Genomic DNA, 16,501 nt, shown 5'->3' with positions numbered 1-16,501 from the left:
GTGTTTCTGCTTGATGTTGAATATGGATCAATTCTAATCAGCATTTGTAATCAGTGCAAGTAGCACACTCAATTGTAAATGTTATTTTGTAGTCACGATCGTGGTCAATCTGCCAGTCACAAGGAAGTGACAATTGCAGAAATGAGAGTAAACTGACATTCTGGCATCATGTGATACACATGGAAGAGTACAATCTCCTGTTGCATCGAGTCCTTTGAATAGTACCCTTTATATCAATACGACGCTGTTATTAGAGCATCAGCAATGAAAACCATCTGGTCAGGCCCATCCACTGCTATAATGTGTTAAAGGGTAACTGCAATGCAAAATCAAAAATTCTTTTATGTTGGAAATTGATAGTTCTAGTCGTATGTACCTAGAATGAGCACGACAGCATGCTGGTCTTAACATTTGAACGAGGAAGCAAACAAGAAAGATGCCGTCTAACCTATCTCTAATAATTAGAGAATAGGTAATGATGAAAGATATTAAAGTAGGAAACTGAAAAGAAGAAGAACCAGTACTACACCTACAGCCTGCCAGTAGAATCAAATGTATTATAATGCTTGCACAATACACAGGTTTAATTAAGAAGACAATTTATATTTCTGGTGTCTGATGTTACAGTGCAGCTCAAATTAAGACTATAATAATACATTATTCAGATAGAATGTTAGTTACAAAAAAGGCATCTCAAATAAGATGTTTATATGCAAGAATCATTATCATCAGTAGTTGCTCAGCAATATCAATATCCACTAGCATTGCTCAATTAAATAACCACTAGATTCTATGGTATAGAATATGTTGTTTTGTCTACATGTACAGCATAATTCTATGTCAAGGTTATGGGGGTGTATCCTACATTTACTTTTCCAGTAACTGTCTTTGTAGGTGTGCTATTCCAGCATCTAGAGCAGCTAAATCTCGTCTAAATTCAGCTTCACTAACACTCCATGTTGCCGTCGATGTAGATGATACTAAATCGGCACTCCCATTCTCCTGACCATTGAATGTTTCTATAATGCTACTAGACTTTGAGTTTGTGCCAGAAATTGGCATAGCAGCTTGAACAGAACCAGCAGACTCTACACATGATGAATTAGTATGTGATAGATGGCAAGTCTTGCTGTTGGTTGTCTCTGTGGATGCTTGTTCAAGCCACTTACAGACACTTGATGTCGGATCGATTCGATCAGGGTCTGCTATTGCGCTGTCACTATGACATGGCTTGATTGTAGTCTCCTGCCTTGCCATGTCACTCATTTGTGATGTCTTATTTACATTGTCCAGCACATTGCCTCCTGCTCCAACAGACTCAAATCGTTCAGACAGTGTGCAGCTGCTTGTAGGGCTAACAACACACCCACTAGAATGCGGATTCACAGCAGGTGCTGATATTTTGCTACCAAAATCAAACCTTTCTGAATATACAAAACAGTGCATCTTTCATTTTAAAGCAACCAACCAATCAACAAATCAACTAACCAACCATACTTGCAAGTGTGAGTTATGTACATACGCACACATGCACAGATACACATTTTAATGCTTCTAATGCTAAATTGTTTCTGTAGATCTAGACATGCTCATTTGGACAATGATACATTGAGTTCATTTAAGCAGTTGATCCTCAAGAAACTATTTCCATGCAAAGTGTTTTGCAAAAACCAATTCAAGAGTAAAATACTCAACACAAAAATGTAATAAAGATGCACTGAATTTACATAATCAGCAAATGTGCTTATTAAACAACATTTAAAACATCCTGCAGTCTTCATGCAGACAGACTATCTCCAAATAGAAAAGTGTCCCTCTTAATTAGAAACCTACATGTACAACTGAGTCAAGTCACAAATCTGGCTTCAGTGCTCCACAAATAGTAAATAGTAACCCAAGTGCCTTCACGATGAGCTTGATTTCTGGCAGTGATGTGCTGGAAGCACTAGTGTGGTTACATAACATTTAACTAGCATGTTAGCACAAAGACCCTCACTACTATCCTCAAATTATGCATCATACTATTAAAGATTTAGAAGAACCAAGGACAATTCATATGCTCTTGTCTGTAAACCATCTAATTTGTCAAATATGTATCAAATGTATATGTTATGTACAAAGCATGGATATGGACAAACCATGGATTTCTAGTTATTTCCAGTAATTTGGATTTATGGGTTAAGGCTAGGGTTAGATATGCATGGGTTGTATTGGCGATCTATGGTTTGCACAGGCAATCCATGGATTGTATTGTCCAAATCTGCACTTTGAGAGCAGCACATACACAACAATAACCACTTATATGACCTTTGGAGTAGCTGTTCCAAATGTTGTGAAGTTAGTGATGGTATGATCCATGGCTCCTCTTCTTCCGCAGTTTTAGCTGTCTTTCTACTCGTTTCTTTGTCAATCAGTAACCCAGCAACAGACTTCCTTAACCCTCTAGTGAGACATTACAGTCAAGGCTGGTGTATGTTAAATCTATGCAAAGCCAACATCTGGCATAAGCTGACTAATATAATATTTAATAAGCTAAATTTAACATATCTATCAGTGGCTCAAACTTATTCTTAAGAATGAGTACACTCATCAAAGCCGACAAAAAGACTCCTTGTATTTGGCAAAATATAAGAACTTGCTACTCAACCAGTAACTTCATTCTGATACTAGATGCTATAAGCACACGAGCTGCATAACGACAAGTAATTGTGTCGCCCTGGTTTACAATCATAAGCTGTCATCAGTGTCAACAGTTTATGTTGGCTGGCAATGGGCACAAGTTGGCTCCATTGCAGTGTCTAGAACCAAACCATCCCAGTCAAAGATGTTCACTTGTTCACAGCAAATTGCAGTTCACAAATTGTTGGCAAGACAGTGGCCTTTCAATGTTATTGTAAGCAAGCTTCTACTCATCAAGCTTGCACTTGTCTCAAATACAAATAGAAGCTACACTTCAACAATTATTGTACAGCAGAAATTAAACATCGGAATTAATTTTTCATTCTCTATACAAATGCTCAAGATGATTGCCACCAACAGGAGAATCTTGTATACCATGCACCATGGTCTTCAAAAAATCAAATAAGTTACAGATTTATCATAGTGATAAAGTGCTTCTCATTTATAATATCGTGATTATTTCCCATTTAACTTCTGGATTCAGTCTCTAGTCTATAATAAATTTAGTACCTACAGTGAGCTCACATACAGCACTTGGTCTTTCAGACTGGTAATTTGAGCATCACGTTCTTTCAGTGACAGTTTCAGAACAGAATTCTTCCTTTCACTCTCGTCTAATGACAACTTTGTTGATCTCTGCTGTGCTTCTGCATGTTGCATTGCTAACAATGTCAGTCACTGCTGCTAGCAAACATTAATTAAAGTTAAATAAATGTCACCTTGTTGTAGTGCCTGTAGTCTGCTGTCACCATTCTGTTGAAGATCAAAGTTCTCCTTTTCCTGTAAATGTAATTATATCATGTACTAACCAACATTAAATTACCTTATCAAGCTCATTTACTTAGTAGAATACTTTACAAAATAAGAGTTGTGTGGCAAAACATCTTCATCAACAAGTTATAATAAGCTCAAGTCAATTCAAGTAGCAGCTTGAAGAACAGCAATCTTCAAATTCACATTAACTACCAAAAATTTGCTATCACATCTATCTCAGTATTTAGACCTGCATGATTTCCAATAATGTCCCTTTCAAGATTTGACATGTAACACAAATTCATCGTCTTGCTCTTGCTAAATGGTTTGACTTATAAGATTCGGAATCCTACACACTTCCGAATAGCTGGTACAGTGTAGCTGCAGAATCAAAATACTACCCATGATGAAATTAAGTCGTGATGTTCAACTGACATAAAGAAGTGAGAAATTGCAAAGCAAGCTACTTCTTTCATCAAACAAAATTGAAGGATTAAAAATTAATGCAACCTGTCAGTAAATTACCAATTTTAGCTGTAATTGTAAACCCAAACAAACACCAACATTCAACCCTTTGCATCTAGATTAGAAGTCTCACTTTAGAGTTCGGTAAGCTCTTGCCAGAATAGTTTCAATGAAAACCCATGTTACAAGACAGACAGACAAACAAACCAACAAATAGACAAATGCATATGGTGAGCACGTACAGACATGTTGCCTGACAAGTAACCAGACTAGCAGGCAGACAAACAAACACTACCTATAGCAAGGTGACGAAAAGTATAACCTTGACAAACAGTAATTCCATTGCCTTCTTAACTTCCAACTTGCTGCCATGAACAGCCTAAACAAAATGTTTACAATGTTGTAAGTAATCGTCCATACATATCTGACTCCCAGCCTCCATACTCTACTTAACACTTCATTCTGTGATCTCAACATTCCCACAGTTTCTTCAACTTCAGCTGCACTCTGTTCCATCCTCTCCAACTCAACTTTCAATTGCAGCACTAGTGTAAAACGTAATTAACAAAACAATTCTTTACTTGACCACACACAACATCACAACCATTTTTGTACGATGAATTTCTGTGCATCTCAGCCAGCCTTTCCTTTGCAACTTTAAATCTCTTCTGTAGATGCTCTCTCTCACTGCAATATATTACATGCATGTAGATTTCTTCAATCTTCATTTAACAGTTAAACTCAACAGTCTAAGCTGATGTATTTCTCTCTCTAATTTTTTCACTGTCTGGTTGCACTTATTATCTTTGCTGTTGCTCATTATAAGTGGCACAGATTGAGTAGCTGCCAATTCTTTTCCCAAGGAATCAACCAAGTCTATTATCTCACAATGACCTACAATAAACAAAATTATTTGATCAAGCACACTTTTTAATTAATTACACTTAATTATGACCAAATAATAGTTAGCACAGTAACTGACTCTATTGACTTGCACCTAAAAATACATGTAAAAGCAAGGAACTAAGATGCATTTGTCATTCAAATGTTATTTTTTGCAAACAACTAAACATACTTTCAATATCCAAAATTCTTCTGTCTCAGTTTCCATTCACTGATTATTATCTCAAGTAAAGCTTCCTGAAAGTGATTACAACGTAATCACAGCAGAATGCCACTGTCTACCACCAGTTCAGTATCCTTCTACAGTATATATGCAATTTACATCTGCATAACCATTACTCAAAAGAATCAATGTCTACCTTGCAAATTTCAGTAGAACTACAGAAAGTCAATTCTTATGCAAACAACCAAATCCTCAGTCAAATAAACACAAAGCAAATCAAAGTGTAGTAAGTTGGCCACCACATCGACACACAAACAATTTGTCATTTATAACAGACATTCACACTTTCAACAAATGCAAAATTTAAGAGATACATAAAAATTAACATAGAGACAGGAAGTGTACTCAGCACATAAGGTGCCCATCCGACTATACATCAATTGCGACAACAGATCACTATTTCCTTGAGAACAAGGTTACCTGGCAAAACAATTACAATTATATGCGTCCAGTTTAGTCATCTGTATGAGACTGCAGAATATGAAGGCTTTTTGGTACAGCCTTGTCTGTCGTAGTCCTTGATGTGCAATCCGGACATTTGTCTTTCTGATTGCTAGTTTTGCAACATTTTACCTCAAATCGTGCACTAGCAAGCTTTAAGCCAAATCATTTAAATGAAAATGAATTACCACTGGTCATAGCAAGTCTATAACAGAAAATTTGGCTGACAAGAAACAATAACACAACCTGTACATAAAATAAATTACAATCAGACTATAGACCTGTTGCAGCAGCAAGTGACTTCAGCTGACCAAGTTTGCTTGATAGTTTGAACCTCACCTATATTTCAGAGTTACATGTTAGAACCTGTGACAACTTGCCAAAAAGCCCACAGCATAAACATGTGCACTACACTCACTTCTGCTTGTCTGTGTTCACTCTTTAAAGTCTGCTGTAAAGGTCTCGGATGTTGGGGGTTGACCAGTCCAGGACATGAACTGGGAGGATAAGAAAATGGTTTTGTCATTGGTGGCATCTGTTGTGATGAATTTCTACCATCTAAATGTCCAAAATTCTTCTCAACGTCATGAGACTGTCTTCTGTCTAAAAAAATTGCATGATCGTTGCTTGCAGCAGCAGATGGGTAAATATTCAAATCAGGAGCCATAAATGGATGGTAAGAAGGATAGTATGGATATGGTGGATACCATGCAGAAGAGTACATCTGTGGACCTGGCTGTTGCCTGATATTAAATGATGGTAAACCCGCAGGAACACTCTGGTGTCTTCGAGACTTGTGTCTACTCCGATAAGGAACTGCTCCTTGAGCAGAATACTGAACATGTCCCAACTGTCTACCATCATTTCTCTGCTTTGGTTGGTGTGGAACTTTGATATCAGTATTAGTACCTGCAACTGTGGTTTGAGTTTCCTTGTCAATACTAACTACAGGGGGTATATGAACATTACTAGTCACAGGCACTTCTGTACAACTCTGTTTGCTCATTCTATGTCTGTTTTTCACTGCAGTTGTCTGCTCTTCCTTCTGTTTCTCACAATGTTCATTCTCAACTTCGCAATGCTCCCTTAATTGGCCACGAGGAGTTGATGATTGCTTTGGAGCAAGAAGTTTGGTTACTCCAGTCTTTGTCCTATGACTTTGAGCTGTCTTGGAACAACTAGTTGACCCTATGTTGTCAACAAGAAGTTGGCAATGCATAATAAACTCAGTGCCTCCACTATACCTTCATTTGATTGAAGAAGACTGTTCAAAACAGCTTCACAGTGCTCTAGACCTCTGCGTACCACCCCTACCTGCAATTATTTTAACACATATATGGCATCAATGACACCCAGCAAAACACTGACACACAAAAAGAGTTCAAACACACAACAGCTAAATTATTGACACAAATCTGAATGAATAAATCCTTACGCGAGTATAACACTGGTCTGCATGTTCTATTTCCCAGTCATGACCAATGGAAGTATCACTAGTGACTACTAACAGTAAATATGTGTATACCCCTCATGCGTGTATGCTCGTATTTGACTGCATATATATATAGCAACCTGACTTCTCATGAATCTACATGCAACTTTGCAATCAAGGTCTATATTGACTTTCACTGTGTCTAAATTATTGCCATGAGTTACAATTACTATAAAGCCCCTATTTGTTGCATGTCTGTTTCTCATCACCCAGACTCTCTCAAACCGACAGGGGCAGACCATTACCATTATCCATTATGTACAGAAGAAGTCAGCAGACACAGCTACTCAATTAAGGAACACAACAGATCAGTAGTAGTCTATAGTGGTACTAGTGAAGAACAGATGGTACCGGCATCATCCCGATAGACTTGTAGAGACGGGACAACATCACTATGATGTGAGATACAGTCATCCCTACTGCTAGGAAGATCGGTGCCAATTTGTCCTGACATCTGTTTCAGAAATAAGAAGCAACATCGCCGCGAAACAGGCTGAGAAGTTGACAAAATACAGTGACTTGCAGGTGGAGGTAAGCCGCATGTGGCAGTGCCAGACACTGGTTCTTCCAGTGGTTGGGAGTGTTGGGCAGTGCACGCAGGTATTGCACGGTGGCTGGACATTATTCCTGGTCATCACAACCTGCAGCACTTCCAGAAAGCAGTGCTTCTTGGATCCAGTCAGATCCTATGTGTAAAGTCATGTCTTCTGTTTAGACAGCCATGATGGTCTAAGCACCTCTGAGGCAGGGTTTGCCTCCGATGCTTACAAGAGACCTTACAAACCAAACTGACCTGGTTGAGCATGACGTACTAGACTAGAGGTCTGATTTGGGATCCACACCAATATACAATGTAGTTGACCATCACACGTGAGGAAAGATGCTTGATGCTCATCTGTCTGTCTGTCTGTCTGTCTGTCTGTCTGACTGTCTGATCCATAAAAAATTGGACAGGAAAGAAGCTAAGACGTACGATCACGTGCTCTGGTTGTATCACACATGTGCATAACATGAATAATGGCATAAATTATGATGAAATCAGTGAGGCATGTCATTCGGATGTGAGAGGGTGATGAGAAATAGACATGTAAAACAAATAAGGGTCTAATCTCTATTGTTCCCAACATTTAATTTCTCACCAGTTCCATCACTGCAGCATAATCAAGAGATTCCGCTTATGCATTTATAAAACATGAAAAAACTGCTTCCAAGCATGTTGCTATGGTAACTCAGTATGCTACTAAAAACTAAAAGTTTAAATATACTGCCTATCAACTACTAATATTTTAAATGTATTAGTTTGATTGTCATCACCTGATCTGAGTCATTTGACGTTGAGTAGAGAGAGTAAGCACCAGAATTTCCAGCAACATTCACTGCCGACCTGCAATTAAATGCAGTCACAAGTAGAATGTTTATTATCAAGCAGTAATACACCCAATGCAATCATGGACCACTAAATCAATGGTGAGTCATGTTAATTCAATTGATAGTACTAGTCTCACAACCCAACAAATAATCTGAGCAGCAAAATGCTTAAGTTTAGCAAAAACCAAAAATTAATCAACCAACATGCTCAAGTACAAACAAGTGCACTTAGATGAACTATCGTGTCTTCTAAAATGTGAGATTCTCTGACATTCTAAGATTTGCCATGCCAAGCTGTATTCACAAGTGATAACATCACTGCCATTCCTTATATCTCCAGACACTGTGTACCTTTTACAACTACAAGTAAACAATTGCTTCAACTCTAGATAATAATAACAATAATAACCATAATGATGTCAGCCAAGCACAAACCATTTAATTGTCAAGACATTGACATTTTCAGCAGTGAGATTCACCTCACTGAATAGATAGATAGATAGATGTCCGGTTTTCTTGTTTTAAATAATACTAACAAAAATAATAATTTCTATTTTTAGTATTATTATAAGTTTCTCTCTAATCCGTTTTGCAACTGTGCTTTAGAGGAAGTAATTAACACAGCCAAACACAAAGCTTTTAATTGTCAAGACATCTACATTTATCAGCAGAAAATGTTGTCTCACTAAAATGATACATATTGTAGCTGTTTTGAATGTCATATTGATATAGCAAGTACAGACATTTGTTAAATTTGTAAAAATAAGTTGCTATTAAAAATAGTATATGTATGTATGTACATGTATGTTTATGATTCAATTCTGAACCAACTGTAGCAGTTCATTAATCAACATCTGCAGAAGTGTTGGAAAATGGAAGTTGATCTTTCTGACCACAACTACTTATTTCTGTCGCAAACAGTTCTCCGCCCAGACATCGTACTGTGGTGTTTGAACAGTAAACATATAAGTTGTTGGAGCTAATTGTCTGTTTCAAGGAAAACTTTTCTGCCTCTTGCTATCATAAACAATTGAAATACAAATAACTTGTACCACTGTGTCAGTCAATATAGGTTGGAAGACTAGCCTTTAGGCTCTGCAAGTAGGTTCAAGAGGCCTTGTTGACAACTGTAGTTTTGAAAGTCTGGCACCAGAGCAAACATCATGAAGTCAGCTACCGCATTTCCTCGAATAGTAACCTGTGGCTACTACTTTTTCAAATTGATCCAAACCACGGGTTACTATTTAATTAATTAAGCAGGGTTACTAATTGGGCATTAGTTACTATTTATTAATGTCTGCTATCATGGTTCAAGTTGAAGGAAAGAGCTATGCAAGTATGAGAGGAACACACTCTTGATGCATGCAAAACTGACAGGTAAGGTAACCCTATTTAGTTACCGGTAGTTTACTCGATGTCCTCATCATAAAATACCATAATGTCCTCATCGTCATGATCATTGTCTTTATCTTCTTCTGATTGTGTCTCTTCTGCCAAACTTTTCCCTCAATGTTTTGTGTTGATCTCTGACAGCCAAGGCATGGGTTACTAATCGAGCACGGGCTACTATTTTTTAAACTGATCAGATCTACGACTTACTATTTGAGCAGGATTACTAATCAAACACAGATATTATTCGAGGAAATACGGTAACTGTTCCATTGTTTGTGTAGACTTAGCCTAACCACTTCGTGATTTGATGAAGAGAGACTCTAACGAATGTACAGATTTAGATTCATTTGAGCAACATAAGGTAGTTGAGACTAGTTTCACTAGTATTTTTAACTGTGTAGTCATTTTAGTCTGTAGTTGTATGTTAGTGACTGGCGGTATCCACTGTTACTGTGCCATACATACGTCTATGTAAGCAGGGGTCACAGCCTTGCCCATTGCTCATTGGGAAGAAACAATGCATTTATTATGTATGTCCGATAAACAAACCATCATCCAGTACCACAATTAAAGCAGAATATCTTTCTAAAAACCAAAAGCATCCGGCATCTCTAAGACAACAAAGGAAACAGTAGAGGGTCAGTGAAGGCAGGAAGGATCTGGCTAGGCAAGACTAACTCCAGAAGGTAAATAAGATTAAGGAGTTTGACCTTCGATGACCACATTCTGCTGACTACGTAAGCTCTCTCGTACTGCAATACGTCAAATATCTCAAAGATCTCCTTATAGAGCACAGTAAGTGAAACACCAGCAAGCCAAGTAGCAATTCATCGATCATTTTACCAGCTAGTGCACAGCAAGTCCAATGTGTTCAGTTGTCAACTCAAAGCAGACAGAGCAAATGTGAATTGAATAGCATCGAGGAAATGTCAAAACTTTAGCTTTGAAACTTTTCAAAACTTCCAAAACAGATTCTCTGTTACCATGGAGGCACCTCCTTATACATACAACAATGATGGACTGAGTTGTCAATTTCCACAAATCTCAATTGCAGCTTTGACCATGACGAAACAGCCCAATCCAAGATCCGCACATGCGACCACAGATGTTGCAAATGTACTAGTATTGGATGCTTTGAGGACTGCCTGCTTTTCTAGTTTGTCGTTTGAACATTATATACATACAACAAGACACACACACACACACACACACACACACACACACACACACACACACACACACACACACACACACACACACACACACACACAGGCAGCATAGGTCTATCTTCTCACAGTGTCTAGAGTTTTTATTCGTTCCTGTTTTCATTGGTAAGAATACCTTACCTCACTTGTCTGGTGACGTTGTTCGCCGTTTGAGCTTTCCTCACTCCCTGGAACCTCGCACAGCGCGCTGTTGCTACTCTTCTCTTGCTGTTCATCACTCTTGGTTGCAAAACAAAAAAGAAGCCCCTACAAATTCTGAACAGGTTCACGCCTTTACCCGCCTCTGTGCTAGCCTCGGCCTCCCAGACCCGTGTAGCGCCGATTCAAAATCGTGAATTTTGACACGGGTCTGGGAGGCCGAGGATAGAGAGAGTTGCGACGACCCGTATCAAAGGCGCCATTTTGTTTCCATGCGCGCTACGTAAAAAATCTGTCTAAAATCATACTAAGCTACTACTATTTCTACATTAAAGTGAGTTTTATGTTGCTACTCGTTGCAACTATTGGACTATGATTTACTTCTTCAGAAGCTCGATTTGTGTCGTTTCCTGATCATCGTGGTTTCGGGTGAGAGCTCTACCGAAATACAGAGATTCCATATGAACCGTTTGCAAGATTTCAGTTGTTTCTGTCAATGTTTGCACTGCAGGAGAGACGTTGTATTGTTCAAACAACCGATCTGAACAGTTCTGACGCTCTCCAAGGAAAACCTCGCGCTTTGGCCTCGGAATTCCAACATTTATAACCGTGTTCTGTACACGTTTCTTTCTGCAATGAATGGTATAAATAAAACGATGGCTCATCATCAGAAGCTCAAGTTACAAAAGTGTACAGAACACGGTTATAAATTCATTTTCATTTCAATTTTTTGACTAATTTTCTCATTGTCATGCTCTTGCTTCCTAGTTCACCTTGACTCTGATTCTTTTCTTTCTCTAACTCCTGTTTTCTTTTACGTTTCATCTGCTTGCATAGAATGTGTAAGCGAACAGTCAAGTACTTTGATAGTAGCTTCTGCTTGATATTATGACAATTGAGGAACAAATCATGTACTGTTATTTCTTCAGCCTTGTCCAACAATAATCTTTTCACATTTTTGATGTCATCAACACTGATTCATCGAAGTTCCTTAGCATGACTTCTACTTTGAGCATCATAGAGAATGCTTTCTCTGATACCTGAGTAAGGCATCCTTGCTTATACTCTTTTAGAATAGTGAACGTTACTGAGTCTTGATCACTTAGATCACAGCTGGTCACTTCCACTAAACAACCTGTGCAGATTTCTTCATTTTTCTTTATGCTGTGTAGGCAGTATCCTACAAGGTAATATAAGCTGTTCAACTCAGCCTTCTGAATGTCATCTATGCAATTTGCTTCTGATATTTCCACTTCTAAATCTTTCAGATCCAGTTCAGTGCTTGGTAGCTTCAATGGCTGGTCAAGAAAGTCAATTGCTATGTCTCTATCATCTTCTTGGCAGTTTCCTTGATATGCATGAGGTTGTTTCAGGAACTGTGCAATGCAAATGACTTTTAATGCGTATTTAAATGCCAGTGGTGAAGGAATAGGATTTTTTAGCCTGACCAAACTAAAAAGATTTTCAAGGCAATCTTGAGTAAGACGACTTGTCAAAAGGAACTTGTATCCCATTGAAAGCAACTCCTCTTGGATACCAAGAACACTGTTTGTAGACATTATAATCCCTGCTTGCACGGGTTTCCAGTCATTTTTATGTCCAATTTTCATGCTCTGTACTAAGTTGATAATAGACATAAGAAATATTAGAGCTTCTTCATATTTATCACAATTCAATCTGCTTAGTGCAACTGCAGGGTACCTGCTTGTCATGAAATCAAACCACCGGTTAAACACATCCAGAAACCAAGCAGTAGAAAGATATTCGTTTCCTCGGCCTTCTTCTTTCACAAGGTATTGAAGTCCAGAGCTCACTGACTTACTAAACAGATGCAGTGCATGTGATACTTTCATTTTCTCAAAATGTGATGGAGAAATAGGGGCGTTAGTTAGCTTTGGTGCTAATTTTAAATCATGATGGTTCTCAAACTCTACTAGATCTTTTACAGGTGTAATGAACACAAAACTACAGTTCAAGTTGTTTGCTTTAACAACATCATCAGGTAGAGTGATGACTTTGCCACTAACCAAGGCTGCCTTAAGATTCTTTATTAGGTGAGGAACATCAGCGAGAAAATATAACCATTTGGTTGGACTTTGAGGATGTACTACTTTGCTAACAGTATTGCAGTGTCTTCCAGTCATGAGGCCAAAGCTTCTACACAGTGCTCGGTTTGCAGATTCCATGTCACTAGTCACAGCTATGACATGTAAGCCTATCTTTGCAGCACATTCAATAATTTCCAGCACAATTGGTTTCATTAGAGTTCCGTCAGTGGAGGTTCCTTTGAAATGGTATGCTACTGTCTGTTTCCACTGTGATGACAGTCCTCCCAACATAAACACGAGCATGAGTGGCACTACCACAATGACCAGGCAAAGTCACATTCCCAAGCAATTGTCCACTACTTGCATCATACTCAATACTAGGTGTAATGGACATTTCATCTAATGTGAGACAGCAGACTCTTTCCTCTTCATACAAATCATTTACCTTCACTGCTAAGTATTCAAAAACTTGGTTGAGTATGCCGGGCTCAAATAGAACTGTTTCCATTCGTTGTTGAAGAGTTCGAAGAGATGGTAAAGGAAACTGCTGTTTTAAAAGTAAGTTATATCCTGTGGCTCCACATGCAAATCGAAGTTGTAAGGCTTTTTTCACTGTGGCAGATGACCACCGAATTCCTCACATTCCTCGGGACAATGCTAGCAGTTGATCTTCAGCAAAAAGTTTTTTAATCTTTGATTCCTGACTTGCCATTTGCTTAGTAAGTGCATTATTTCTTCTTGTAATTTTATGCAGTTTGGCTCTTGAAACTTGTACTTTGGCTTTAATTTTACGACTTCTCTAGCTGTTGTAGAGGAATCAATTGAGAGGGTATTAGATTCATCCACATCTATATCTAGATCTGCCACACTGGTTTCATATGCTACAGAGTCATGTCGAGTTGCCTCGTCATCATTGGAATTATGTTCAGCTGTACATCAATCAATTAAGAGATAGATTAGTTAACTTGCATTAATTGTACTTGGTTCTTCATAGTAGTAATTTAAACAATTGAAAAATGAAAAACAATCCCAAGATTGAAGAAACTTCTACTAAATTTTGAAATTATGTCTACATGTGTGCCTGTTGTCATTATTGCGTGTGTGTGTGTTCTATCATGTGTAATTTGCAGTTTTCTTTGTAGTTTTATAAACATATATAGTACAGTTGATTGAGATGTTATTAATTAAGTGAAGAACAATTCATGCACTGATATAAACGTGTGAACTGTTGCATAGTGACTTACATTTTGAAAATGGTTTTGGTGAAACACCACTGATTGAGTACATGTGGTCTCTCAAGACCAGATTCACTTGCTTGGAAATGTCCACTGGATGTCTTGCTAATGGTGATTTTCTAATACGTTGATGTCGTTCCTTGTGAGGAAATATGGTTGGAACAGCGTTCCACTTAAGTTTTCTTTTTCCATCAGCCCTTCTGCACTTAAATTGTGATTCATCAAAGTGTGCCTTCAAAATGATGAAAATTCCATGTACTTATGGAGGAGACTATCATCATTATTTAAAAAATGTGCACAAGTGGACCAACTTAGCATCTAGCTGCCAGACATACCTTCTAGGCAGTTCAAGATCTGAGTCTACTAGAACCAAATCCGCTTTGGCCGACATCACAACGCGTATCTACTGTACCTTAGTGTGTGAGAAACACGATAAACGTTACGGTATTTATGTACCTCGCACAGGAGCGCATATGGCGATGCTATCCAGTTCTTGCGACTTACTCTAGCCTCCCAAACTTTTCTTCTGGCACGATCCTTAGGGAACCAAAACATTTTGAATCCATTTTCTGATCTATTACTACAGTTCCAAGCGCAGCAGTTAACCATAGTCTCGCTAGTGGGTCGAAACGCGCCTAATGACGGATACTGTGTACACACGACTGGAAACAAAATGGCGCCCATGCAATCACGTGATCACAAATTCCATAACGCCCATGTCGCAACTCTCTCTCTCTCTCTCTCTCTCTATGGCTCTGGTGCCTTCGTGCGGCAACGGTGGGATAAGTTTACGCATGCGCAGTAAGCACGTGCGCACTCCGATCGGGTCGAACAGGAAAATGTCGGTGAACGGTCTCTTGGCTCTTCTGTTGTCGGCTCTGCTGGCTAGTGCCATAGAGGGCAGCAGCAGTCCAAGCACCACAGCAACTTCTAACTCGACAAATGCCACCGGCACAAATCCCACAACCACGTCAGCAGTGACGACTACGTCTGCAGTGACAACGAAAACAACGACAAAAGAAGCTACTTCTGCTACAGCCTTAACGACTACTATGGCGCGATCTAGCACCAGTGCTCCCGCCACAACCCCCACCACCAGCCATGCCACCTCCGCTAACAGCTCTCATTCAACGCCAACAGCCAATCCGACTGCTAGTAACTCATCGAACTCGAGCTCTTATGCACCAACGTCAGCAGGTACAAACATGACCACGGCCACGATGTCAAAGGCACCGTTAACAGGAAACACTTCAACAGGCAGTGTAACAACACATGTGACTCCCCACGCTAAGAAAACGTGCAGCTGCACGACACAGCTTGCTATTTCGATTCCTATTACTGCAGTCCTGTCGGCTGTAGTGACGCTTATCATTGTCGGTATCTGGAGGAAGAAGTCGAAGGGCTCCGGCGAGTATAAACCGCTGAGTTCGGAGATGTAGAAAGTACACGTGTCATACGTAGACCTAGGGACCACTAGTAAAATTACGTGCTGCTTTGTTAGTGATACGTGACAAAACTAGATTTGTTAGGTTTTCTTGCAGGACATGCTAAAGTCTGTCAAACAAAGTAAGTTGCTAAATTGGTTTGTGTGTGAGGCTCAGGCCAGAGTGCAGAGTGTGTTTTACAGTAAGACTCTAATCAGTCTCTCCGTAACCACTAGGAAGTCTCACCAGCTGTGCCGCTTTACATGAACACTAGGTAAAACTGCGTAAGTTAAATGTCCATCTACTGAGACATACAGATCGAATACTACTAAAACTCTAATGAATGATGTTCTGAATGTCTCTTTCAGTGTCGTCCAATTCTTCATTTTCCTCTGTAATTCTTCTAAGGTTTTACATTATTACATTGGAATTGGACTTCTGAAGGCATATTGATAGTCTCGTTCTCCATTGTCCTCAACTGTGCTTCACTTGATCCACTTTCGACATCTCTCAATCTCTTGGCCGGCTGGTTCAAATAATTGTCTGTCTGTCTGTCTGTCTGTGTCTGTCAATACATATTTTTCATAAATGAACTACAGCACCAAAGCAATAGCTAGTCTACGTGTCCATTACATCTAGTACATACATGAAAACTGGTTAAGACTACAATGCACACTATCTATGCACTAACTAAATACATATACACATTATTAC

At 38.9% G+C, this 16,501-nt stretch overlaps 3 protein-coding genes and 1 long non-coding RNA gene across 12 annotated transcripts; 2 read left to right on the top strand and 2 right to left on the bottom strand.

Annotated features, from left to right (window-relative positions):
* Positions 1-611: 611 nt before the first annotated feature.
* Positions 612-11,234, bottom strand: LOC134189815 (uncharacterized). Of its 7 annotated transcripts, none has more exons than XM_062658202.1 (13): positions 11,063-11,234; positions 8,271-8,340; positions 6,709-6,778; positions 5,883-6,652; positions 5,746-5,803; positions 4,644-4,791; positions 4,502-4,584; positions 4,342-4,442; positions 4,220-4,276; positions 3,399-3,459; positions 3,194-3,341; positions 2,308-2,442; positions 612-1,405 (listed from the first exon to the last, which is right to left on the bottom strand). In XM_062658202.1, the coding sequence occupies exons 1-13, from the start codon at positions 11,155-11,157 to the stop codon at positions 868-870; spliced, it is 2,334 nt and encodes a 777-aa protein (XP_062514186.1). In that variant the 5' UTR covers positions 11,158-11,234; the 3' UTR covers positions 612-867. The 7 variants fall into 7 exon arrangements, with proteins under 7 accessions (XP_062514186.1, XP_062514187.1, XP_062514189.1 ...); XM_062658203.1 differs by having other exon boundaries at positions 3,209-3,341; XM_062658205.1 differs by having other exon boundaries at positions 3,194-3,326.
* A 108-nt stretch (positions 11,235-11,342) lies between these two features.
* Positions 11,343-13,078, bottom strand: LOC134190079 (uncharacterized). Its single transcript, XM_062658497.1, has one exon. The coding sequence runs from the start codon at positions 12,931-12,933 to the stop codon at positions 12,031-12,033; it is 903 nt and encodes a 300-aa protein (XP_062514481.1). The 5' UTR covers positions 12,934-13,078; the 3' UTR covers positions 11,343-12,030.
* A 7-nt stretch (positions 13,079-13,085) lies between these two features.
* Positions 13,086-14,365, top strand: LOC134190080 (uncharacterized). 3 transcript variants are annotated; one of them, XR_009971577.1, is made up of 4 exons: positions 13,086-13,134; positions 13,203-13,289; positions 13,345-13,686; positions 13,750-14,365. It is a non-coding gene; the product is annotated as an uncharacterized LOC134190080 (long non-coding RNA). The 3 variants fall into 3 exon arrangements; XR_009971578.1 differs by having other exon boundaries at positions 13,106-13,134; positions 13,211-13,289; XR_009971576.1 differs by having other exon boundaries at positions 13,094-13,289; positions 13,750-14,364.
* Positions 14,366-15,133: 768 nt separating this feature from the next.
* LOC134189699 (uncharacterized) lies at positions 15,134-15,946 on the top strand. The gene has a single exon (XM_062658053.1). The coding sequence runs from the start codon at positions 15,158-15,160 to the stop codon at positions 15,800-15,802; it is 645 nt and encodes a 214-aa protein (XP_062514037.1). The 5' UTR covers positions 15,134-15,157; the 3' UTR covers positions 15,803-15,946.
* Positions 15,947-16,501: the final 555 nt, after the last annotated feature.

The sequence above is a fragment of the Corticium candelabrum genome, chromosome 14 (assembly GCF_963422355.1).
Source record: "Corticium candelabrum chromosome 14, ooCorCand1.1, whole genome shotgun sequence".
Taxonomy (NCBI): Eukaryota; Metazoa; Porifera; class Homoscleromorpha; order Homosclerophorida; family Plakinidae; genus Corticium; species Corticium candelabrum.
This window is presented reverse-complemented; position numbering and strand designations above follow the sequence as displayed.